The following is a 27,836-nucleotide window of genomic DNA, read 5'->3' as shown; positions in this document are numbered from 1 at the left end:
TAAGTCAATTATTTCTAATCTAACAGCTTTATAGAATGGAATGGGAAGAAAACAAACACAAAATGTCATTAATAGTTTTTCTGAATTTTCTTTCAAATTTCTGTAAAACCGCTTTAAATAATTTATTAAACTGAAGCAGTTCATCTTTTGAATTTCTGTGCTTTCTGCACTTTCCTGTTGAAAGTGAAATTTCTGACTTCAAATTTTCTACATTTTTTTGTTACATAGTAAAAAAAACAGGTCACGCTCCAACTGCTATCAATGATCATATAGTAAGAAATGGACATAAATCTTTAAAACTAAACCCTATTTAAATTTAAACTGAAGTATAAAATGAGGTTTTGCTCTAATGGAAGTCAAAAATGTAATCGAATAATAGGAGGGTTCATTTAAAAAAAGAAAAAAACATGCAGCTGAAATATGATGTTAGGGAAGTGAGGGTGCATTCTAAGGCTGCAGGGAAGACCAGAGTGGAGAAAGAGTTCTTTATGCTCTCCTCTGCATGCTGTGTAAACAGTGAAGGACAGTGGCTTTGGGGTGTGGCCTCAAGTGGCTTCTAAAAAGTGCTTCTCAGGTAAAACTTTAACAGCCCTTTCTTGTTTTAGTACTTGTATAAAGAATGAATTTCCGAGTTTTTTTATTTTATTTCTATCAGAAAAAAGACAACTTTGTATTAAAAATTACACCTAAAATTTGTCAGCCGTTTTCTAATTCTAAATTAGTTTGATTAACTTGGTTTGAAGTGGCAGAAAACTGAAAAAAACCTTTGATTTGGTTCCATCTGTTCACACAGTCCAGTTTTGGACAGGGAATTATCGGATTCAGGAATGGGATAGACGTTGGCTCTTGAACTCCTTTCCGAGGGCAAGGTGAAAATAGCTTCATGCTTGAACCAAACCCCTGAAAACTCTTCCAACAGCTGCTCATATGGCGGCAGTGTTCCCCAAAATTAGAACCATTTAGAAATTTAAAGATCTGACAAAGAAAGAAAAAAAAACAGTGAGTTCTACTTGTCAGTATCACTTACTCGTAACATTTTATATACCCAAAAGGCTTCATCCAAACTTTTTGTGTCCTGGACTTCTTTGGATCCTTCCTAAAATAATATTTTTTCAAGCTGAAAATGAACAGCGGTTCATAATGTACACTGAGGTTAACCACACCAGAGTTTGCTTGCAATCAAACCAGAACCTTTGTTTTAGTTCCAGATGTGAACGACCACAAGTTTACATTTCTGGAGAACACAAAGTTGCTTTCAAACCAAAATATTGGTGTGGACTCGGTTAGGTTGGACAGGAAATGCCAGAAATTGTTACACCTTTACTTGGTTTAGTTTAGAGTTCAGATGAGCTTTGGTGATGGCCGAACAGTCACAGGTAAACGCATCTTAAGTAATCATTACAAAGACAGTCCAATCACCTTGTGGCCCGCCCAGCGTATTTTCTACATTACAAATATTAAATAAATAAATATTTACACTTTATTTTCCCCCTTAAATAAATATTTTTCAGACTTCAATGATTTCAAGAAACTCTCAGAGATGCAACTGTAACTTTCTTTATATATGTCCTCCATCATAAGCAAATTGGCACAAGAACGTGTTCAAAACAACCAAAACACATTTTTTAACTGGAGAAGTCTTCAAATATCCTTTCAGTTCACAACTGTAGAAGTAGGTTTCATCTTTATCTGTTCTCTGTTTTCAGAGTAAAAGCTGCTTTTCCACAGATTTTTATCTATTAAAAATAGTTTGAAAAAAGAATGAAATCATGCTATAAAATGTATTTTCAAGCAATTAAAAGTAATAATCAGAAATCATAGAAACATTTTCAAAGAGCCTCACAATACTTTCTAATAAAAGTATGATTTGTTTGCAATCAAATGACAACAACGTCAATAAAACCAACTTGGACTTCCAGAGTTTACAGAGTTTTTTTCCTCGATTGAAGGCAAATGTGCTTCACTTATTCAGCAGGAAATCAAACCAGCAAACGTCCAGTCATTAGCATAGCCCGCTGTCCCTGAGGGCACCATCTGCTGCTCTCAGGCGAGCTGTATCAATGTGTCTGAGGACTCTTTAGGACTCCTTATTAAATAAAAAGGATGTTGAGACCTCCAGTCATTTGTTTTGGTAGAAATAATGTTACAAACTTCTATTTGGAACTAGAACCAGTAAAGAAATACTGATTATATTTTACAAACTAGCTTAGACTCAAAGCCTGTCTGTCTAGACATGGATCTTTGTCTGAGAGGCAGCTCTGGCTTCACCCACTGGACGTCCACATGCCGCATCTGCAGCAGGTTGGCATCAATGCTGAGTCTGGCAGAATCGAGACAAGGCCTGGTCGGCATCCGTCAAGTCAGATATGCTGGGGTTTCAAAAGCCTGATATGAATCCTTGAAATTCCTGCAGTCATTCACCAAATAGAAAAATCTCATGAGTATGTTTGCCATTCAGGAAAATTTGGGGCAAGAAACAACAGGAAGAAGAAGAGCAGAGTGGAAAAAGTTGCTCTGAATAAGAGGTGTAAATGTAAGACAATAAACATGCTCTTAATGATAATATGTTGTTAAGTACATTTATAAGCTAATTCTGTCTTTTTTATTATGTTTAACTTCATCTTTTTCAGTATACGGATTTCCCCCTGCTGTAACATGTTGGCTTTAATGATTATCAACATTTTAAAAGCCTACTTGATCTATTTAAAGAGTGGTGTGGCCTTCCCAGAGTGTTTTATACGTCACAAATACGATGTTTTTCCAAAAGCATTTTTTCATACGCTCCTAATCCTCAACAATTTGCACAAAGAAAGACTCAGAAATGCAGTTCAAATCTTATTTTTCTTTATATATGACCTCCATCATCAGGAAAACACCACAAGAACATGTTAAAAACGCCCCAAACACCTTTTTCATAGGTTTAACTATTGTCAATACCCCACTTTTTACCCACAAGTGAGCTGATTGTACTTTCAAAAGAGCGAAGGAGGGCTGGCAGAATTCTGACATAGGGTTAATAAGATTTGTAAACCAGAAAAAGAATAATAATAAAGTAAGATATAAAGCATATACGTTATAGTCAAAATCTTCAAACTTTTTGTTTATTCAATATTAAAAATTTGGTTTTGAGGAAAAATGGTCAAAATGCAAAGACAGACAAATTCACTGCACAACTCTAGGAAAAGTGACAAGATGCCCATATAAAACCATCCATCCATCCATCCATCCAAATTCTGAACACTGCATCCCCCACGAGGTTGCTGGAGCCTATCACAGCTACTGTGGGGCGAATCACACACATACGCATACAGACAGTCAGTCAGACCTTTGGATAATTTAGAATCATCAGTTAACCTATGAAGCATGTTGTTGGGCTGTGCGCGGAAGCTGGAGTTCCTGGAGAAAACGCACACATGCACGGGGAGAACATGCAAACACAATGAAGGGTCCCATCTGGGATTGGAACCAGGGTGAGGTGAGAGTACATCATGCATCCCTCATATCAATATGTACAATATAGACACGTATCTTTTCTGAGATTGGCTTCAATTTCACAGATTTTTGAGGTTTATGGTAACACCTGAAAGATTGTTTTTGTAGACGAACTTCAGCTTTGTGTTAGAAGCTGCTTATTTTTTTTTTTTCAGTGGGGGTTCCATGTGTAAGTCCACTCCAGGTGATCTTTAATCACCTTTAATCTGTTTGTCAAGTAGATTAAATCCAGTGAATGTTACATTTCCTCCTTCATATCAGTTTTAAAAAGTTTGAAGGAGAAAACCTTTCAAAGTTTCAATTATTAAATATCCAAAAAAAGTTTAAAAGTGTTTTTTTTTTCCAGATGGTTTTATTCATTTTAGTTTGGCTGACTTTTGTTTCACAAACTCATTTAAATAACTTGTTTTTTCTTTTACTTGTTCGTCTCTGTTCCATCACAAAGTATCACAGAGCTGATGGGTGGACCCACAGAAGTATTCCCTGCCCCGTGATTTGCTAATCAGGGACCGGTTCCCCTGTCAGTCTCCTGTAATCGGGGCTCTGGTTCGTGGAACCCGCCCAGCCCTCCTGCCCGTGGAACGCGAAGAGGAGCGAGTGTTCTGCGTGCTCGGTTAAAGCCCGAATACCTTCACTGTGAAGGCTGGGCACTGGGCAAGAGGACCGCGGCCTCGTCGTGGCTGACAGCAAACACTCCTCACATATGGCTCTTTTGTAAGGACGGTTTCCATCTTCAGTTTGGGATTTTGCTGGAAAAGGGACGTCCTTCCAAGTCGCCCAGAAGTTTGAGTCTCCCCCCACCCCCCAGCTGGGCACCAACAAACCCACCATGGAGATGCAAAGGTGGTCCACGAGGTGGAAAACGAAAAGATGGTTTATGGATTCCACTGTAAGCGCGTTCCTCACTTTAACTCTGCTGCTGCAAGCTGCTGTCAGAGCAGGTAAGGCTTCCCCCGTGCGTCTTTCCAACTTTTACGCACAGCCGGGAGCGCCCCGGCCGGTACTGATGGGGACACACCTGAGCTCAGCGCCGTTTGAGGCGCTTGCAAATGGAAAATAAAGACTTTTACAGCAGTTAAAATGTGTTTATAGTGCAACTTTTGCTGTCATTGTTGCAGGAAAGCGCACAGTTGATAAAAAAAACCCTTCTTTTTGCCACTCTTTTAATTCAAACTTTTGCGCATGATTAATATTCACAGAAGATGAAACTTCTAATTAAAGTGAGACTCAGCCTCTGGTATGTCCTTAGAAAGATCCCTGACTTTTATCATACACATGGGCGCTGTGAGAAAGCTCTTGTGCTCGCAGTGGTCCCCTGGGTGCGTGTGAACAGCCAGGTGGTTTTCTGCAGCCAGATGGGTGTTCCACATCCCTAGATGTGGAACCTTGCAGACCTATGCCACACTGCTTGTGCCAAAGCTAAACGCTCAAAAAGGTCTTTGTGATTTGGCTGCGGTTGTGTGTTTTTTTTGTGTTGTGTAATTATGCAGGTTCTTTTACTTTTATACCAGGTTGGATGTCTGATGGTTGGTAATTTGAAAGTCAGTTCAGTGTGAGGTTGGAGACCCCCTCAGCTGGTCTGTCAGGCAGCTTCACCCTATCACCACACTGCCCTGGTCCACACCGCAGCTCAGCGACTGGTCTGTGCAACCCCCCCCCCCCCCTCCACCGCTTCCAAACTCTCTGACTTTGCACATAGACGTTTGGTCGGCGGCTGCAGGACAAGGCTGAGTTGTGTGATTGGTGGGAATGCTTCCCCTCTAAGTACTGAGCACTTATTTGATGATGGGTCCTTGTTGCGCTCCCCCCTATGATTTCAGAGCCTTCAAAGGGCAGGCCCACATATCGGGGCCGAGCTCGCCGCCACCATGGCCACAAGTAGCAGGCTTCGGGATTACTCAGGCCTCACACCTTGACGTATACTGTGTGAGGATTTTAGGCTGCAGAAACGGACGGAAGCTAGAGTCTGACAGTAGATAAGAACCATTTTATTCTACAAAAATAAATACCTTCCTATTTTCAGGAGATTAATTAACACAACAAAGTTTTGATATTGATTCAAATGACACAAAGTCACTCATTGATTAAGTCTCCAACAGCCACTTCCTGCTTTGCAAGATAACTGCCTGGAATTGCACTTCAGACTTGGAAGTCTCACCTGCGCTGTAGCTCACCAGCTCCAGCCTCTTTATGTAAACTCCAAGTACTCTTGCCCCCTGGGGCTCTGTGCTCTCACTGAGCGCCTGATGGCGGCTCGAGCTGTTTCTGCAGGGTGCCCTCTCCATCTCGCAGTGTACAGACACGTTTTCTCAGCCCCTCAGGCACAAGCTCAGATGTGCATTCCAGCAGACAAAGCTTGAGTCCTCTGCCTAATATGCTTAACTGAGAAATTCAGCTCCACAGTAGATCTTTGTCTGCTAAAGCTCTGCATGCAATTATAGTGACTGGCTTATCATTTGGAGGTAATCCTTCTCCTTCGTGCGTCAACCGATTCATATTTTGACATTATTGGAGACCTCTTCCGAGATTACAGGACCGGATTGGAGGTTACAGCACGTGTATAACATTTCCATATAGAAGTATACAGTTGAAGGAGTTAATCAGAGGGAAAGTGGAGCTGAGTAGTGCAAAGGAATGCTTTGAAAAAATGGGCAGGTCTCAGTGAAGGTTCCTTGGTATGACACCAGCATAAAGCGGTCTTGTTTTAGCCGGCAGCATGGTGGAAGCTGGAGGAACCAGAGAGGGAGAGTGTGTGTGTGTGTGGGGGGGGGGGGGGGGTGTAAAGCGGGAGAGGGACACATTGACTGAAGATGTTATTAGAGTCTCAGGGAGCTGCAGGTGAAAAGGTTCCTCCTTTATTTACCTGGCATTTTATCCTTCTGTGAGGATGTAGATTAGGGTTTTTTTAAAGGATGAGGTCAGGGTAACTTTTTAGCCTTGGCTTAGATGGATGTTATCTCTTTAAAGCATCACTTCAATGAAAATCAAGTTTTTGGTGTTTTCCACATGATGTAGTAGCATTTTTCTGATGATGGAGGACATATAAAAACCAAAATTAGGATTAAAATTAAACATTTATTTATACAAATCGTGAACAGGACCTGACAAAAAATGCAGTTGGAAAAAAATCATATTTGTGACGTAGAAAAGACGCAGGGCGAGGCACAAGCTCCATTCTGACGTATGCACTTGTAGACAAATACATCCATGTACGTCTTTGTTTTCCTCGTTCCATCTGGCACCTGGTTCCAAACTGGACGGTTTGATAGCTCCAAGATAAAACTTTTGTAGTTTTTTAGGTGTATTACAATATTAATTCCTGATAAAAATAAACTCCAAAGCGGTCTTTTGATCCATTCACGCATCTCTGAGTATTCCTCTAAAAACCTGCTATTTGAACACCAGCCCCTCCCAACCCACAAAAACAAGTTTGTTTTAACATTGTGATGTGGACAAGTGAGAGCAACCCCTTCCAAGAAGAGTCTGAGATGCCAGCACCACCCACTTTCTACACGGAGCTGTAATCTGTAAAACGATTTTATTTTATATGCATAATATGCTAATCTATCCTTGCAAAAGTCCGGATGTGGTTTGTTTTCGTTAGAGAAACGAAGACACACTGTTGAGGCCGGCTCTAGGTTGATGTCATGAAATGACATCCTTCTGGGAAGAAAATAAGCTCACAAAAATAACTCATATTTCATAAATAATTTGTTCTTTACTGTTACAATGGTAAAATATTATCATATATGTGGATATAATTTAATTTAGAATGCTTAGGAATAGCAAGATACAGGCCCTTTAAGGGGCTGTAAGCTAGTGGGAGACTGTGAAAACAGATGGATGATGGGAAATGGTGGCAGGCTTACAGTCCTGCCCACAAATCATGTGAATTTCCAATAAACTACTGCATAGTTCCTGCAGGTTTTTTGATTACATAAAAATAAAAGACCACTAGGATAAGTTTTAGTGTAGATGGAACAGGACAACCCAACTTGAGCTTTTTCTTTTTGACTATGGAGTTTTTAGTGCGCGTACAAATAGTGCTTTAAACATCCTAACACTCTCAGCTATGTGGCCTGTTTGCTTAGCCCTGAAGGCAATCATCTGTTGCCGCCTTTCGATTTTTGCAATCATGCCCTTATCCAATCCCACCGGGTTAGCCGGTGTTGACATTTTCTTAGCACCTTTCTGTGAGGGTCGCAGCCTGGCCCAACTGCCACATCTGGAACACATGAGTCCTGGAGTTCTCCAGGAACACACAATGGGGTCCTCAGTTCGCTCTCCAAAATAAGTAGTTGGTCCATCCTCACTGGCCATAAAATAGCTGTCTTTTAGGATCCTTGTTTGTCAAACGTCTCCATGGAGGTTTGCTTATCCTCCTCTGGTTTATTTGCTGAAGTGGGAGTGACCTGATTTTTTTTGGGGGGGGGGGTGTCAGCATTGATGATGCTCACTCATCCCTGCTGCGCTTTACTGTGCATGTTTCACACAATGGATTTAGGCAGGCAACACCAGCTTTCTGTGCTGTAAAGATATTGCACCAGAAAAAATACACATAGTAGGAAAACCTTAAAAAACATCAGTTGGATTTAAATTTCTATTGATTTTGGTCAGAAATCACTAAATTCAATAGAAATCCTCCATTAATTCACACTGTTACTGTTATACATGCTCTTATTTTGAAAGTTCATATTGTCTGAAGCAGCAGAACAGCGTGTGGCTTGAACAAAGGTATGCATGAGTTCATTTTATAGTGTTTGCTTGTTTGGTTTGGAAACATCTCTCAGGCACTAAAGGACCACAATAAAAGCAGGCAAACACTGCGGTACAAAACAAAACTATACAAGGATAGGATTCCAACAAGGAAGCAGAATTTTTACATTAAAAGTAATGCCATCCAGGTAGAAAAAAATGATTGGTGTGTTTGCACTTTGGTCAATATGATGTATGGCAATCAAAACAAATCAAATCAAACTCTGTTTGTTTAGAACTTTTCCTACTAATGTGACTCTTGGGGCTTTACATAAAAACAGTTAAAAAATTTTTGGATGACTAACAGCAAGACAAAAGACTATTAGACAAAAAAAATCGAAGCTGTTTTTTTGTCAAGCTGTGCGTTGGTGCAGTGTTTAGCGCTTTTATCTCACAGCGAGAAGATCCTGGTTCGAATCTTTCGGACCTTTCTGTGTGGAGTTTGCACGTTCTCCTAGTGCACGTGTGAGTTCTCTCCGGGCACTCTGGCTTTCTATCTCAGTCCAAAAACATGCTTCATAGGGTTAATTAGTTACTCTAAAGTGCCTAGGTGTGCATGTTTGAGGATGTGATGGTGTGCCCTGCGACGGACTGGCGACCCGTCCAGGGTGGAGCCCACCTTCGCTCTCCAGCAGCCAGGACAGACTCACGCAACCCCAAAGGGGGTGACCCCAAAACAGATAAAGCAGGTTAAGAAAATGGATGGATTTCTGTCTATTAGGACTCTTTTAATTGAGCTATTTAGACAAGTTCATTCACAACTTTTTTCTTACGCAGATGTTTGCAGGAGGATACAGAAGTCACAGAAGTTGTAGAACTGACTAACTATTGCATAGGCATGACATGAAAATGTTTAATATCCTTAAACAACTGATCACAATGACCTGTTTTATGACACTTTGGGCTTTCATTTGTAAAATCTGTTATTTCTTTATTGACTGACTTTGAAAGTGCGATGAGAGTAGGCCTGCACAATAAATCGAAAAAGTATCGACAGCGCAATATCAGCTTGTGCAATACGAGTACAGCAAAAGACAGCGTAAACTGCAATAAATGTGTACCGTAAATGTTTACACACACATGTATAGACAGAGAAACTATTTTGTTTTTTTAAAAAGCCCAAGCACGCACTACCTACATTGTTCCTAATTGTTGTCAATATTAGTTTTGGTCAGTACAACCACAAAGGGAGAACATTGTTCTTTGGTGTGTTTCAAGTTCTTACCTGTCTCCCATTGAGTGAACTTGCAGTCAACTTTATGTTGACTTCCATTTAAACAAAACTGTTGCAGTGAAATGTAAATGATGTATTAGTTGTCTTTTTTCATGCTTTTTGCTCATGTTCGCAAGTCATATCGTCTTTGCAGTATTTATCACTAATATCGCAGATCACGAGTTTTCCTCATATTGTGCAGCTCTAAATGAGAGCAATATATATCAAATGTTTTCAGATGGGAATGTTACAATGGTCTAACTTGTGTTTCTTTTACTCTTTAAACAGCAGAACCAGTGGATGTCTTAAAAGTATTAGCGTTTCAAAATTACCCCGAAGGAGTGACTAGAACATCTGGATTTTGTGAGAACCGAAGAGCATCGAGGCCTGACTCAGCTTACAGAGTTGCCAAGAACATCCAGATCAGTGCCCCCACCACGCAGGTATTCCCTGGTAAGGCCACATTCACATGTTTATTAGTCTGTGTAAAGTTATGCATTTGAATTCTTTGAAAATGTGTTTTTTTGTGACAAATATTTGTATTTAAGCCTTGAACAAAGATGAACTGCAGTGATCATATTGGGCCCCTCTAATAAAAAGAGCAGTTTGAGAACCTGAGGGATTCAAGGAGCCATGCTGTCGGGTGCAAATGCCCCTGGTAGGGTCTCCCATGAAAGACAGATCCTATGTTGTAAGTCATTGAGGACCCAAGTTAAGGCACGCACAGGGTGTAAATAAAGTTTATTTGGAGAGTTCCTTAATCCAAGAGAAAAATGTCCAAAGTCCAAAGGAAGGAAACTGCTAGGTCCTGTGGAGCTTGAGACGCAGTGTGACGTCACCGCCGAGGGGGAATTCCGTGAGGGCGAAGACAGCAAGGTCCGTGTAGACAGCAGGCTCCGAGGGAGGAGAGAAGCAGACAGTCTTAAAGAGCGTAGGGAGTTGGGAGGGGCGGCTCCTTACGTGACAGTAGCGGCAGGCTCCGTGTGAGTGTCGAGAAGACCAGATTCACAGCGTGCGGTGCCGAAGGGAAGCGGAGCGTGATCCGTGATCCGTGAAGCGTGATCCGTGATGCGTGATCCGTGATCCGTGGCCTGAGGTTCATCAGGGTGAAGAATCTCGAACTGGCAACGAGTGAGCAGACACACCCACCTCATATACCCCGCGTCACAGCTGGAGCCATTCAGAAATCAGGGAGCCGGTGAGAGGAGAACGGCAGAAATGGCGAGACAGGACCGAAATCCTGACATCCTAGGTGACAAGCCAGACAAAGAGCGATTGTAATGCACCTTATGGAAATCTTAAAAACAAGATCCCCTACGTTGCCTGGACTTTCATGTTCAGGGTCCCATCCTAGAGCTAGGTCTGGGATGGTGGCATGGCTTCCACCCACAGGACTCTGCTTTTGTTGCAGTCAAAGTTTGTCCATAACAAATTCTATGTCTGATTAGAAGGTGGGACCAAAGGTGTACGTAGTACTAGGACATCCTAGCCAGTAGATCAATGGTTGACCTTGTAGTTGTGTCATATAACCTTTGGCCATGTGTCCTGGACACTCGAGTAATGAGCCGAGTGGCGCATTCAGCTAAAAGGAGGCCAGACAGACTCAGCAGGCCAAACAAGAGTCTGTTGGGAAAGTCTGGCTTATCTCGCTATCAGAAGGGTCTTCAACAACCACATTGAGGAGAGCTTTTACCAGGCCCTGAGGGAAAGTTGGGACATTGAGACCAGTTGAACTATGTATTGCACCTACAATTCCTGTTCAAAGCTGTGGGAATAAGGTCTCTGGTACCAGAAGTAAGGGATGCTGTCAAACTGAAAAAGAATACCTAGTAAGTCTGGCTAGAACACCTGAAGCAGCTGAAAGGTAGTGGCAGTCCAAGCCGCTTGCAGCGCGGGCAAATGTAGAGGGCAAAACTGGTCTGGGAGGAGCTAAAGGAGACCTTCAAGAAGGACCATCGGTCTGCCTTAGAGAAATTGTTTCAAACCATTTGAATGGTTAGAAAAGACAGCCAAAACTGTCTACTGTGCGGGTGGTGAGCTGTTGACCTTGACTGAGGACATTGTCTAGAGGTGGAAGGAATATTTTGAGGATCTCCTTAATCCCACTGATCCACATTCCGCTGAAGAAGCATAGGCTGGGGAACCATAAGTGGGCCAGTTCATTACCCAGAATGAAGTCTCTGAACATCTAAAGCAGGAGCTTGGGCTGTTTTGCTGACAGTAAGTCAAACCTGCTTCCATTGCATGTTGGAGTCGATTTTGCTCATCATTTTTATGGACAATATTACTATATTCTGTGTGAAGAGGCTTGTGTAAGAATTAGCACCTTCAAGTCGTTCTTAACCAGAAAAAGTTGGTTTGAACTCTTTGGGGAGGTGAAGAGCTCCTGGCTCAGGTGGAGGAGTTTAAGTATTTTGGGATCTTGTTCATGTGTGAGGTAAGAATGACCCAGAAAGATTGACAGATGGATAGGTGGAATGGCTGCAGTAATACAGTCTCTGTATTGGTCTGATGTGGAAAAGGAGGAGCTGAGTTAAAAGGGAGAACTCTAGATTTATTGGTAAGTTCATGACTGAAATGATAAGATCCTGGATACAAATGGCCGTTTTCTCCACAGGGTGGCTGGGTTCTGCCTTAGAGAAAGGGTGAGGCAATGTCTCTCAGTTGGCATGGAAGTGCTTTGGGGTTCCACCAACAAAACTGGACAGATCTGTGGATAGGGACGTCTGAGGACGTTTTCTTAGGCTGCCACCTCCACGATCTAGCCCTGAAAAAGCAGGAGATGTTCTAGGAAAGAAAAAAGAGCAAGAATCAACACTGTTTTTCCTCACCACAGTTAGTTTGCTCAGCCATTATGAATAGTTTTGGCAAATTTGTAGATTTGTGGATGGACTAAACATAATTAATCCCTTTTGTCTGTTTTACCCATTTTTTTTTAAATAGTGCTGATTTGGGTGTCGTAAATTTTATTCAACAGAAATTGTATGCCTATGATGTCTACCAGTTAAAATGAGAAATATTTGATAATTGTCTCATGAGGAGAGTATACTTTGAAAGAAGTGCACGTGTATATTTATTGTTAGTGGACTTCTTTTCCCATTTAGCACTCTTTTTGTACATTTCTTCTCCCAAACAAGCAGTTGTTGTAATAAAGATAACATCGTCCATGTGGTTATGTCCACTCTCAAAAGTTCAATGTGAAATTGACATGTTTTTTTTTTAGCCGGTTAAATTATATTTGCTAGACTCATAGTTAACTAAATATTCTGGATGCCTCCTGAATTCCTCATTTATCATCATTGACTGTTAACATGAATACTCACATTGTTCATCTGCCTGATCAGTTTCTCTTCTTGAAACAAAACAGGTGGTGTTTTCCCTGAAGATTTCTCCATCCTGACCACGTTGCGCCCAAAATCTGGTCTCCAGTCATTCTTGCTGTCCATTTACAATGAACAAGGAGTCCAGCAGCTTGGAGTGGAAGTGGGGCGCTCACCTGTTTTCCTGTATGAAGATCAGAATGGCAAACCAGCCCCTGAGGACTACCCCCTGTTCCGCGCTCTCAATCTTGCTGATGGAAAGTACGTCAAATCTTGTGTGTAATTTTATGTTTTAAATCTTTGAAATGCACTGGAAGAAGTCAAGCTTGGCTGTTTTTTATACTGATGATGTCCAGTTGGGACTATAACTATTGAACCTTACTTTTGATTTAACTCCAGATAAGGTCACAGATTTAACAAATCCATATGAATGTTCTTTATTTTTACCAATCTAATGTTAACTATGTGGACGTTTTACAATTACTGACTTGTTTTATGTGATGCAAGCTAGAAAAACAGCAATCTAAACTTTCCCGTTGTTGGTCCACATGTGCTCAGTGTTGGATTATCCGCCTCAACGGGGGTCTGTGCACTCAGAGGTGGGTCAGGCAAGGAGATACTGGATTATTGGGGCACTGCAGGGTTTTTATAAGCAACCTGACCTCCTCCATGAACTCACTGCCTTTGTTATTAGAGAGAGCTGCTCTCGAATGCAGTGGTCCTACCCTTAAAACATAAACCTGATTATCCAGTTCCAGCAGTGACAAATTCAGAAGTTTTAATCATGTTGATCAACATGATATTAACAATTTCTAAAATAGTTGAATAATTACAGATTAAACAAGCTACATTAGGTATAAATGTTTAATTCCAACTCCTAATGAGTTGTTTTAATGGCAAACCAAAAGACACTTAGCCAACTTGGAACACACTATTTTTTAACAGTACAATGCCCACTATTGATTATTATAAGGGGTCTTGGATTCGATTCATTCTTTTATGAAGTTGGTCCAGGCTACAAACCTTCCTTAGTAATATATGATGTATTGTTTGCCCCTTTTATAAAAAGGGATCGTCAGGATTTTACCTGTGAATATAGAAACCTTTTTTACTCTTTGAATTGTCTATTTGAAATTCTAGTCAGTTGTTACCCAGAACACGTCAATTTGGCCCCATCCACGCTCTTCAAACACTCCTTCAACCCCTTAGGACCCGAGCTTTTGTTTGAAATGATGTTTTTACTTCACAGTCATGGTGCCCCAGTTAACCAGAATTAACAACTGAGGTATAATCACCCACAATGGGATGGACGCCAGGTCTTAAGAGGTTATTACAACTCCCATTACATTTGCTCTTTCATTCCACTATTAGGCACCTTCATCCTGTGATAAAGAGTTTATTCTACATCAGAATTTGCCATTCTAGGTGACAAATAATCCACTAAGATGGAGGGTTCAGTCCATTCACTTTTCTTTGAGCTCCGTTTCTCAAGAATCTATATGCCCATTGTTAGCAGTGTCACAATATTGAAAAATGTCCCAGTTTTTATAATTTTATCTGATTGAACGAAACAAATTAAATGATTCTCAGGATCCCACTGTCAGGAAAAAGGTTTGACAGATTAATGTTTTCACTGTCTTCTGGCCTGGCAAAAAAAGAAAAAAAAAAATTACTAAAAGGCTGTCCTGGATCTTGACACACACTTCCCACAATGTTCACCATGTCTGTCATTCTGCGTAACCCTGCAGGAGGATTAAGTTTGGAGTTTAATGAGTGTAATCCTGTGTTAAACAGGGCCAAGAATGTGGTGCACTGTTGCTTGGTATGCAGTTGCTCTTATGTTCTATGGGAAATGATTGAGAGACAGGGGAGGTGTCAAACTCTCATTGAATGCTGGGTAACCATTTGCATCGAATACAATTATTCATCAAAATGTCTCAAGCTACGTTCACACCGCCCTCGGCAACGCACGTTCAAAACGCCAGATCCAAAATATAAATGCACGTTTTGGGATTCTGCGTTCTAAACTCTTGCATTCACATGTAGCTACACACGTTTTTACGACCATTTTCGCACTCTACTTACAAAATAAGTGGCCATTAACAATGTAGGCTAAATGCATGTTCAAGAACACGCCTATGGTAGAGTAAATCCAAAGTTTCCGTAGTTTGAAAAGTCTATGTAAACATGCATAAATTGGTGTTCCAGGCTTCTGCGATCAAAACTCTTGCGTTTATGCATAGCTATGCAAGTTTTTAAGATAGTTTTCGGGCTCTACGTACAAAACACACAGCCTTTGAACATGTTTTGAAAGTTAAATCAGGTCGAACTTTGACCTGTCTGGGACTTGGATGATGCTGTGACGTGTGGATGACATCCCCTTTAGAAAGGGCTAACAGTTTGAAAATGTATCATGAACGAGAAATTAATAATGTCGGTTTGTGTCTGGTTCGAATTCTATTTATATATTGGAATAGAACTGTGAAAGAAAAAGCCTGCAGCAAGATTCACGAGATTTGCACCAGGCTTTCTCTTACTGTAGGTGGCTGACGTGCGCTGGTATACAGTGTAAAAAAAAGAAGAAAAAGAAGCCGTTCCCTGCCCGTTCATTGTGAACACCATAGGCTATACTCAGATTTGAGAACCCTGCATTTCACATCGTGCGTCCTAGAACACCCATCAGATGCCTGGTGTGTCTGTAGCTTTAGACATAAATGCTCAAAGGTTTGGGAACCATGTAGTTGAGGCTTTTGTAATCCGACAAAATGTTTGCTTTTATTGCTATATCAGTATTGTGTTTTCTTTCAAACAGAAGGGATTTGCCTAAATGGTGTTGGCAAGATATGTTTAACCTGAGCTGTTCGCTTCATATTCTTGGACTGCTGTGAGATTAAGGTCAGGATTTGGACTCTTATGTTCCAAATTCATCAATGTGATTCTTTTTTTAAACGCTGTAGTGTAAAGCCATACAGGTGTTCTGACTTCATGATTCACATTCTGGCTGGATTTCATTCATAAACAGATGTTGAGTCGTGTGAAAAGAAAAAAAAAGTACCCACACTCACCTCAAAGGAATTCACATCACAGTGAAAGCACATTTGGATGTGAAGAGGCCTTGAAAAATTGAGTGAATGCAAACAAGTCAAATCAAAGAAATCAAGATCATTGTGGTGGGTTGAAGTAATAATAATTGATTAATTGATCCCCTGCAAGTGTGTGTGCATGTCTGGGTGGACAAAAATGGTTTGGCTTGCTTTTTCCATTAAACCAAAGCCAAGAAGTAAAGGCATGATTGGAGACCTTTAGAAAGCAACTTTTGATAACCCAAGTGGTTTGTCTCAATCAAACAAGGATTTCCCATTTTAGTGATAAACAGCGTTTTAGGGGTCAGATTATGCCATACCGGACAAAGCAAGAAAACGATGATTCAGCAATAAATGTACAAATGGCCGAAAATGTTTCCTTACATCAGATATTGTTGCTACTAGTTTGTACTTTTGTCATCAAAAAGCTGATTCAGTCAACTATTCTTTTTTTTTTTTATCTCTCTAATACCGGAGCTCTGGCCTGCTATACAGCATATGCTCTATGAACTATCGTAACTCTTTGATGGTTCACACAATTACTGAAATTCCAATGGATTTTTAAGCAGAGAAAGCAGCTTTTCACCGTAAAGGGTTGCATATCGGCACAAAGCTGCTTTTCTAAGCTCTAGAATCTGCTGAAATTATGTTAATTGGATTACCGGTTCAAGAGTTACGGTAGTTCAAAGAACGTTGATGCTAGAGGTACAGTTCCAGTGTAAAAAGGTTAGCACCAGTAGCTCGGGGTGTATCCCAAGCGGTGTAACTGTAGAATAGTTTTAGGTATAGAGTAAACTCATCCGTCTTCACACAGTACTTTTAAGATGCAAAACTCTTGTGTTGCATTGCTAGTTTTGTTTCAATGATCTCTTTGATGTTTAGTGCTTAATTTCATATAGAGCTCAGTTGTTAGTTTGAATTTTCATTGGCGGTTGGGTGGACCCAATGGTTGAAACCAAAAAAACCTTCATACTTTATTTTCTCCTGCTCAAATGCTATTTTCAAAATGCTGGCCACTTGCCCTCCTAAAGATTCTGTTTTGCCTTTCCGAATCCAGTATGTGATGTTACTGATTATCCGTTCAGGAATTTTTGTCTCAGTGTAAAACAAAAAAGATTTTTGATAAAATAGATGCTATGCATGTCAACTACATATTTGTCCCTGTAACCCTTGTGCTATCCTAGGCACTTTGCCATTGGGAGTTGGGTCATCTAGACCCACTAGACCAGGGGTCGGCAACCTTTTTTACTCAAAGAGCCATTTGGTACTGCCCCTAATAAAAAAGAAAGCACTCGGAGCCACAACCTGTTTTGACATCATTATATATATTATGCATGTATATATTATTCAAAGGTGCTCATTACGTCGATCGCGATCTACCGGTCGACCTTCAATGACATGAGTGTAGATCGCGGGCCAGAAAAGATTAAAAAAAAAAAGTACTTCTTTAAAATCCACCAGCCAATCAAAATCCTCACTGAGAAGTAAGGGACTTGATTGACATGTAGATTGGCCAATCGGACATCGTCTGAAGCATACGTCGCTGCAAATGCACATGATGTTCTTTAAAGGATGATACCAATCTTGTGATTCGGATTCACTCTTTAATATTCCTGTAAAGACATCAGTCACATATCTTGGCATAATAATATCAAAAACTGAAAATGATAGAGGTAATGCTAACTTTTTTCCAATTATTGATAAAATGAAAAAGAGGTTTAACCTCTGGCTCTTACGTGACCTTTCCATTAAAGGTCGAATTCTCCTCTCCAAGGCTGAAGGCCTCTCCAGAGTCATTTATGCCGCTCAGTCTCTTTATGTCAGTAACATCGTTAGCAAAACTGTTGATAAACTGCTATGCGACTTTGTCTGGAAAAACCGAACTCATCATATAAGGAAATCTGTTCTAATGAATGATTACACTAGTGGGGGTCTGAACTTTCTAGATTTCAGTACCCTAAATATGACTTTTAAAATTAATTGGATAAGAAAGTTTTTGAAAAATCCGAACTCTCTGTGGAACTTCATTCCCAATTATATTTTTTCCCAGGTTGGTGGCCTCGACTTTTTACTGCTCTGCACCTACAAGCCCGACAAAGTGCCCATCAAACTATCTTCATTTCATAAACAGATGTTACTTGCTTGGTCCATGATTTATAAACATAATTTTTCTCCTCACAGGTTTTACATTTGGAACAATAGATATATTCTTTACAAAAACAAAACTATCTTTATTCAACAGTGGTTTAATAATAATATCAGACTAGTTAGTCAATTATTCAATCAACAAGGTCAACTTTACACTTACACCGAATTCCTTCAGTTCTACCAGATCCCTGTTTCTATGAAGGACTTTTCGGTTGTTTTTGATGCCGTTTCCCTCAACCTCACCTATCTTTATAAAGGAACTCCTACTCCATCTGCTCCCCAACCACAGCTTCATGTGATGGACACTGCTGTCGGAAAACTCTGCTTCTCTGCTTTGACAAATCAAAACAAAGCCATCCGAAGACTGTTCCAGCAGGAGCTAAAAACTGAATCCCCGGCCATAACTTTCTGGACTTCACTTCATGGTCAAATGGGTTGGGAAAAGGTTTGGCTTCTGCCAAACAAATATCTTCTAAACAACAAAGTGAAAGAGGTTTCATTCAAGATCATTCATAGGTTTTATCCAACAAATCAGTATATGCAAAGGCTTAAAAGGGATATTGATAAAAACTGTTCTTTCTGTTCTCAGTCTGAGGAAACGTTGGTGCATATTTTTTGGACCTGCAAGTACACTGAAAAAATATGGGACAAAATGACAAATTTGATAAAAACTCAAATTTATCCACATTTTAATTTAACCTGGAAAAACATCTTATTTGGTTACATTAATTATGATAAGACATTTTTATCTCAATTTTATTTAATAAATCTTCTAATTTTATTAACCAAGTATTATATTCACAAATCTAAATTCAGCAATAAAGCTCCTAATTTTCTTGATTTACAAGCCCAAGTTAGATGTTACTTACATTCCATTTCCCCCAGTACAAACAAAAAAGCTATTAAAACGTATCACCTTGCTCAGCTGTATAATTTAGTGTAAGTTTATTTTTTTGCTTGTATATCCCCTGGCGTTTATTTTGAACATTTGATGTACAGCTTATTGTTCCTTGTTCCTTTGCTGTATGTCACTTTTGTTCTGCATCAATAATAAAAAAAAAAAAAAAAAAAAAAAAAAAAAAAAAAAAAAAAGGATGATACCGTGGCCGCGTGTGGGAGGAGCTACTGGTTCTGGTCTGATCGCTGCATGGAGGGATGTGTTTATCGATGCATGGTAGACACTGAGAATGTGGAGAGATCAGGTTTATTGTTCTACTTGGTAGTTCTACTTGGTAATCATGTTTCCATGTTTGAGTTCATAAAATCCTCCCAGGGAAAGTCTCTGCTTCAACTCCTGCAGGGAAAGCTGCGTCTCAATCTGACGCCCGTGTTGCATCTCTCTGACAGAGTTTGATCCAAAGCCCCTCCTCCGCCTCTCTACCTGCTTTTCCTCCCTACCTGTTCACCTGTTCACATCCTCTGCAGCTGAGATTTGTTTCCCCCGCGCTCCTCAGTGTGTCCGACACAGAGAGCGCAAAATACGGTAGTCGGGGTGCTCCTGCGCAGCACAAGGATGAAAGAGCCGGACGCAGGTTATAGCGGGGATAGAGCGGGTTAAGAAAATGAATGGAAGAAGGCGCTCCGCTGAAGAAATATTCAATATTGTACACATTTTATTATTAGTCTGAACTATCTTTTATTTAGAATTTTTTTTCATTTTATCAGTCCAGTACGGGAAAAAAAACATAATCAAAACTTGTGTTGGGTGGTTTTTGGCTGGGTCTGGCGGTTTTCAGATGACTTTTGGGCAGGAAAACTGTGACTCTATCTGGCAACGCTGGCGCGAACTCTCAGTCTGTCATCAGCAAGTTGGTCTCTGCCCCGCGATACGTCAAGTACCCGGCAGAAGATAGGAGTGTTTATTGAAGCCGCCCCGCGTTCCTCTCCCTGCTATCAGCTCTGCAGGTCTCGCCCGATAAATACGAGATCATTACGAAGCTGTTTTTTACGTGGCTCGCGCTTCGTGCGGAGCCAGCAGCGCCTTTGAAATGCCATGAAAAATGAACAAACTAAAATAAAATTTAATTATTATAAAATACTCATTATTTTCCAAAGTCACAGGGAGCCACAACAGATGGATGAAAGAGCCACATGTGGCTCCGAAACGATGGGTTGCCGACCCCTGCACTAGACAGTGTGTTGAACCTTTTTTCTTCAATGATTTGTGATCTTCACTGGTGTCCATGGATTACATGAAATCTTTCCACCTTTATCCACCTTTGTCATGGTAGGGAGAACACGTCAATGTACTTATGGGGTCATCGAAGATAGCACAAGGGTAAAACGTCAAGCAATGTCAACCTCTGGGAAGTAGCACAAAAAAGCAACAGCAAACAATACCTCCACATCTCAATTTCTGTTGGGGAACAATAAACTGCATCCACTGCTACCTTATGAACATTGTCCGAAACCTAATGACAGTTGTGCAGGCTCTTACAATAACAAAAACAAACAAAAAGCTGCTCAGCAGACAGGCTAATTTTTTTTCCATAATGGCTGTTTACTAACAATGCCGTCTGAGGGCTGTACTAACCATTTTTACTCTGCTAGTTTATCGCAGCTTCAGATTTCCTGACATCAAGGGTGTAGAGGGTCATCTGGAAGACATTTACCAAATCTGAGCAAGGTCATTTGTTGGGTTTGAGCAGCTGTTGGGACAAAATGTCATGTCAATTGAAGACATAAAGCATTTAGGCAGGATAGTCAGTGCTAGAACACATAAGTTATTAAAAGTTGGTGAAGAACTTTGAATCAAACATTTAGAGTAGAAGAAAAAAATCAAATGAAATTATTGATGAATGCACTTGATTTGTGCACAACCTCAGTTTTTTAACTTAATTGTATCTGCGTAGGCATCATTTTAATGGTTTGAAAAGCTCCTTGATTGTTTTAAACATCTGGAGAAGGCTACACTGCTCTGCTATTTTAAACTTTAGCTTTTTAAGAGACCCAAATGAAAGAGTTTGGCCATTTGGTTTCAGTTTGGCACTCCTACTTTTATAACAAACTGTTGTCATATGATGGAAATGTGCCTATAAATAAAACGGCTGAGCCTAATTGTTTTTTTTTGGTGATAGAAACCTGACTGAAGTGTAATAACCACAATGTTAAACACTTGATGAAACTCAGATCCTCGTAAAATGTTTATGTATGGAATGCAAAGTTTTAGTTACTACCCATCTCACAAAAACCTAAACAGATTGGCTTAAACACCTTCAGGTGGTTCAAAAGGTCAGACCTAAGGTCAACACTCTTAGATAGTACTGCTTTGTTAATACTGCCTGTAGATGGTAATGAATCTATGCTTTCCATGATCAGATGGCATCGAGTGGCGATCAGTGTGGAGAAGAAGACGGTTACCATCATTGTGGATTGTAAAAAGACAATCACCAAGCCTCTCCCCAGGAGCGACCACGCCTCCGTCAGCACCGATGGCATCACAGTGTTCGGCACAAGGATTCTAGATGAGGAGGTTTTCCACGTAGGTTTTGGCACCCACTCACATTTCACATTTCAAATGTACTGCTTCCTGTAGATCATGAGTCCTACCATTAGAAGTATGTTTCAATTTCGACAATGTTTTGTTGATAAGTACAGATGAAGTCCAACATTTTTTGTTATCCTAAACCAAGAAATGTTGCAATTTTAGCAATCTTAAGACTGTTTTTCTGTCGGGGGGGTTTCGGTTTGATATAGGATTTGTGCATAAAAGAAAAAAAAAACTCAGGGAAATCCTTTTGAAGAAATACCTTTCAGTTGGTTTGTATTACACCTGGTGTAATGTAATACAACAATATTAAATATATTCAGTTTAGAACACTTGTTTGATACGTTCCAATGTAAACATATGCAACCGTTTGCTTTCCCCAACAATTCAGTTTAATGTGGCTCAGGCGGTTGAGCAGGTTGGCCAACGATCGAAGGGTCGGCGGCTCGATCCCCGCTCCCCCCAGCCAACCGCCGCTGTGTCCTTGGGCAAGACACTCCAACCTCCCTGCCTCCAGTGTGGCTCCACTGTTGTGTGAATGCGTATGATGGTTAGAGGGGCCGTAGGTGCATACTGGCAGCCACGCCGCTGTCCATCTGCCCCAAGGCAGCTGTGGCTACATCAGTAGTTTACGATCACCAACTATGAATAATAGACACATTGTAAGTGCTTTGAGTGTCTGGAAAAAAGTGCAGATAAATACAATCAATTTTTTTTCATTATTACTATTTTTATTATTAATGGGGTAACATACAGTTTGGTTTTAAACCAAGAATGGTGGCATCTCTAATGCACATTAGCTTTTGTAGGAATCACATTTTTTTTTTTAATGATATAACACAAAGGTTATCCATAGGTTACTGGGACAATAGATCATAAGCAAAGATTCTTTTTTTTTGTTTTCATTTTCTTCCGTTTATTCCCTTTCGGGGTCACGGGGCTGCCGGAGCTTATCCACAAGTGGATGCTTATTCCACTTGTGAATAAGCACCCTGGACAGGTCGCCAGTCTGTCGCAGGAAAGATGATGGCATCAAATAGAAGATCTAGAAGTCTTGGAGCTGTATTTGTTTTTAACAGGTTAACAGGTTTTAACAGTTTTTTTCTTATTATTCTAATTCTTGATAAATATTAGTGGACCAACATGAAATTAGCTACCTAGATAGACTGTGTGACTGTTTAAACCTTTTAACACTAGACTTCACATTTTGACAGAGCACTGTGAACCTCTCAAAATTGCTTTGACATCAGTAAATACAACCCGAATTAATTCTAATTTATGGCACTTTGGAATTTATTTTTAAGTGTGCCTCATAGCGTGAAAATATGGTGATCATAAATGTTTTATAGGTAAAATTATGGAAACAGATTTAGTATATAAAAAATAAAAAGATCTTGATATTTTGATACTAACTTTGAAAAAAAAAGCGGATATCTGACTGGACACCAACAGTTAGGATACCACAATGTTTTTTCTTTTGAAGTTTATTTTTTATATTCACTTTATCTCTATGGTTGCATTTAGTGGGCCTATTTAGAATTTTATCTGTGGAAAGTCAGCTAACAGAGTCTTCTCTGTGTAGCTTTTTTCCCCCCTTTTTTTTGGATCAGGTGTCCTGTCTGTTCTCTGTCCTTGCTTTCCTCAGGTCCACAAGGCCCACTGCCTTCTGGGAAAGACATGCATATTTGAGGGTGAAGGACATTCCTTTACTTCCTGAGTGTCTCAATTAAATACACTTGAAAGAATGATGTCACACTTTGACCTTATTGTTCAGATTCTGTTCACAAATAAATACAAAATAGAAAAATATGTGAGAAATCCATTATGCTGTTATTGCGGATCAAACTTCTTTCTAACTTTTTGCTTGTCTTTCTCCAAGTTGTAAAAAAGATTTCTGCCTTCAAGAAAGAGATTTAATGATATATTCCATAAAATTTCAAATACACCTAATTTTTTCCTTCAAATATTAATTTACAACCTGGACTACATTTTTTTTAGAAAATGCCCATTCATGCCATACCTGCCACAGGCTGGAGACGACCACCAAAGAGATCTAGTTTAGATGAATGGGAGTCTTTCACCCCCCCGTCTCTATTTCCTCATCCAGTCCCCCCCTGCATACTCTCCCCTGCCCACCTCCCTCTGCACCCGCTGCACCTCAAGGCCAAGTGAATGAGACTCTGTTCGTTTTTGGCTGAATCCAGCTCACACCTATAGAGAAACTGTTACCTATCTCTCTACTGTAGCTGTTTTTACATGTTGCTCAAACACCATTATGCCATCACCGTCAGTATTAAAATTATGATTGTGTCAAGAATAACAAACATGATTGATTTTGTTGTATGGCATTTTGTTTCCCTGAGCAATTTCATAATTTCTTTCTGAAGTTAAAGTTTGTTTTGAATGTGGTCCCTGTATAGCTAAAAAAAAAATATTTCATAAGTGCAGACAGGATAATTCGTCTGTACTTACATGTTTAATTGACACATCTAAAGCCTTTGACAGGGTAAATCTCACCAAAGTTTTCACGGGAATATAAAATCGGGGTGTACCGTGGTTTATTATAAGACTACTACCCTTCTGGAATGCCCATCAGAAAATAAGGGTTAGGTGGGGATCAGGTGTCTCGTCTCCGTTTGGTATGACCAATGGGGTAAGACAAAGAGGTATTTTATCCCCACTTTTTTTTTCTTGTACGTAGATGACCTGTTGAAGGATCTGAATGCCAGTGATACCAGTTGCATGGTTGTTGGTCTTAAAGTGAATCGCCTGATGTATGCAGACATTTTCATGACATGTCATGACATTTTAAACAATTCCAGTAAAAGTGCTGTGTTGATTTGTTCGTACAAAGGAGGATATTACATTGATATTCCTGCTTTTAAACTTTCAGATTCGGAGCTTGACGTCTGTCACAAAGTGAAATATCTTGGTCATATCACCAATGATAAACTTAGAGATGATGATGATGACATCCGCAGACAACAGTGTTTTTTATATGCTCAGGCAAACATGCTGGCGCGCACGTTTTGACAGTCTTAAAATTGACTGCACACAACTGTATACTGCCCATCTGTGGACCAACTACAGGACATCCAGCATGAGGAGGCTGCAGGTAGCTGATAATGATGCCTTGAAGATTTTATTAAAGCAGACACAGTGGTGCAGTGCAAGCAGTTTGTTTGTTGGTGCAAGAGTTAATACTCTCCAAGCTTTGTTTTATCTATGGTTTTATTTATCGTTTAAATCCTCAATTAACAAAATCATATTAACCTTCACCAATGTAACGTACAGCACTTTCAGATACCAGTCTCCTATTTGGAGGTTTTGGTATGGTCGCTGTTTTTTTTTTTTTTTTTACTTTTAAGCTATTTAGTTGGCAACAGTTTTAGTTTATGATACTTGGTAATTTTATGTCATTATTTTTGTACTATTACGAATGCTTTTATTTTTATTCTTAAGTCTTTAATTTGTTTTGTGTTTCTTGTGGCAAATGGACCTTGAATCTGTAATAATTTGTCATTATTTCAGTCTTTTACTCTTGAACCTGCAAGATGAGGTGTTTTGATTTAAGTGTTTTTTTCTCTGCTAGTTTTTTGGAAAGACTTTCTGGAAGCTTCACTCAAGATGTAACTGTTGTGTCGGCTGTCTGATCGTGGCTGACTGTGGTAACTCTGAAGATATGCTGCCCTTGGGCGATGAGATGTCAAGGGAGCAGTTCTGGTTACGATGTGGTTTGATTGAACCAGAGATACTCTGCAGAGTCTTGTACAATTACAACCAGCAGCCGGATATTAATACAGAGGAAACAAAAGAGCAATCATTGCCAGACTAAAAAAAGCTTGTGCTGTCAAATTATATCCAATCTTTTATGCGTGTACACGAGTAAATCCAGAACTTAAATTGCCCTATTGGGGCTTTTTAGGCAATGTTTAATCTTTTGTAATCTCGTAAACATAAAGGTAACAGCATGGTAAAGGCTAAATTGCGTGGTTTCTAGTTTCTATTATTGAATGATACGTTTGATAATGTTTGGATTTTTTCCTCTTGTACTCAACCCAGTAAGATCTTTCAAAGAGCTCCAGGTGGAGGAAGATTGTCAGTAATTTTGTATTTCTTTCATTTTCTAATAATTTCTCCAACACTTGATCTCTTCTTACAAGGCTATCTGTGAATTGTAGATCGGTTTATAACGGTCTTTTTCAGGTCTACCTTCTTATTCCTGCTGTTTTTTGACAGCTCTTTGGTTATAGTGGAGAGTTCACTGCCTGACTGTTTAAGGGTGTGGACAGGTGTACTTTATGGCGATAATTAGTTCAAACAGGTGACAAAGTAGAAGTAACAGGTCTGCGAGGGTATTCTTGCTGTTGTTGGAGCTTTATACTTATTGACTGCATCATCATACAAATAAATAATTTAAATTCAAACTATGTAATTTCCTGAATTCTTGCTTTACACTTTGCATCTAAAGTTACAAACATACCAGGCTTATGAAGTGTGTTCGGAAAATGCGCTAAACGCGGGTTCTTTAACGTCCATTTAGCCCCTGGTGTTCACACTGGATGAGTAGGGAGGGGCCCCTTCTTCTTTATCTCCTGCTAAAGCACATGTCTGCTACTTACAGTTGAAAGAGGATTGATGTGAAATGACAAAGTTGTGCAAATCTCACAAATCTTGCTCCAGGATTTTTCTTTTACAGCTCTATTCTGTTATATGAAATGTTTGGTGTCATAGATATTCAGCCGGACACAAACCATAATAATTCATTTCTCCTTCATAATAAATTTCAAACCACTACAAAATCAGAGTCCCCTGACTGGTCAAAGTTCAACCTGTTTTAATGGCCGCGCATTTTGTTCGCAGAACCCGAAAACGGTCATTGAAACTTGCGTAACTGTGCATGAACATGAGAGTTTTAAACGCAGGAGCCCGAAATGTGCATTTACACACGTTTACATAAACGTTTTGTTGGAAGTGGTCCCTGGAACGCATGTTGTAAACAGACTTATCATCTTAGTGGAACAGTTTGCAGAGTCAGTGACTGACTTTTTTCCCCCGAAATTTTATTTTTAACTGATAACATATGAGCCAAGGCAATATGTGTTAATCCACAGATTGCAGAATTTCATTTGCCTTTAAGGATTAGATTATAAGGTATTATAAGTCAACTCCACTCAAATGGAGCCCCAAATTGTTCATAATAAAAAAAAAAGATGCATTGTAAAATGCTGTTTTAAAATAATGAACATGTTTTTAAGGCAAAATCAAATATATATAACACTTTAAGGGCTAATTCAAAATCTGTGTGTTGATTTTTCACAATTTCCTGATCTTTTTATATAGCTTTAAGAGATTTATTGGTTGATTATGTGATTGCTCAAGGTCTTTTTTTTAAAATTATGAACAAGTTGGGACTCCATACACTCAAATCAAGGCCTTCATTTTTTTTTAATTTCCAGCTGTTTAGACCAACTATAAGAACTAATGATGTCACATTTTTAATGTAAAGCAGGATCTTTTTTAACCTGATCTTTGCTCTTCATAGTATATTGACTCATGCATTAGCTTTTATCTTCACGTGGAGTACTATAGGTATCATACATGCCTTTTGTTTTAAGATGCAGAAACTATAGGAACTGCGTAAAATCATTATGGGTAAAAAAAAGGGAAAAGGATAAATCCTTTGCCTCTTTGGGGTGTGTCTGGACCTGTACGCTTTGACAGCCGCAATGAGCTGCAGCAGACCCCCACAAAAAGGAGGGAGTAGGGATGAAATTTGAGGGGTTTCAAAATGTTATTTGCATGTTTTTGTTTTAGATTTCTTTAAAGGATAAATAATATCAGGGATTGTTAGGCAGCTTTTCTAGAAAGCTTTATAGTTTTATATAGTCGTCTTTAACAAAACTGCAGAAAAACATATTTTTGACAGCAGGAAAGTATGATACTGCTGGCACAAGTCTAAAAAAGGCACATAAGTAAGTCAGTTATTCACCAATCTAAGTCAGTTTTTTTATATTTATCTGGAAAAATGCATTTTGTGTACACAAATATGTACAAACAAGACATTGATGTGTTGCTACAGTACACATAAAGAAGTGGTTGCATACAGATTTACAGGAATTGAAGGTTTAACATCTGCAGATACATTTTTGTTGCACTCAGAGAGGATACACATGCTACTGGCAGGTCAGGACTTGCTGGATTTCTCTTGCGCTTCATGCCAATCCCCTTTTTTGTGGTACGGTGTCCCTGCTTAGACAAGTGAAACAGGGTTTTTACCTTTGGACTCAGGCATGTGTATCATCTGTGGGTGTGTGCTTAACACTGCCAGCTAAGAG

The 27,836-nt window shown here is 39.7% G+C and overlaps 1 protein-coding gene across 6 annotated transcripts in view; it reads left to right on the top strand.

The window, feature by feature from the left end:
• Positions 1-4,079: 4,079 nt before the first annotated feature.
• Positions 4,080-27,836, top strand: part of col11a1 (collagen type XI alpha 1 chain) — a 99,797-nt gene continuing 76,040 nt past the window's right edge. For 2 of the 6 annotated variants that reach the window (XM_023950176.1, XM_023950177.1), the window contains exons 1-4: positions 4,083-4,433; positions 9,749-9,913; positions 12,828-13,041; positions 21,330-21,492. In XM_023950176.1, the coding sequence (XP_023805944.1) occupies positions 4,322-4,433; positions 9,749-9,913; positions 12,828-13,041; positions 21,330-21,492 (654 nt within the window). In that variant the 5' untranslated portion in view covers positions 4,083-4,321. Of the gene's footprint in view, positions 4,434-9,748; positions 9,914-12,827; positions 13,042-21,329; positions 21,493-27,836 lie in introns of all 6 variants that reach the window. The other 4 variants (XM_023950174.1, XM_023950175.1, XM_023950178.1 and 1 more) reach the window with 4 other exon arrangements.

This window comes from Oryzias latipes, chromosome 20 (assembly GCF_002234675.1).
Source record: "Oryzias latipes chromosome 20, ASM223467v1".
Lineage (NCBI taxonomy): Eukaryota > Metazoa > Chordata > Actinopteri > Beloniformes > Adrianichthyidae > Oryzias > Oryzias latipes.
Note: the sequence above shows the minus strand (reverse complement) of the source record. Positions and strands in the feature narration are given on the sequence as shown.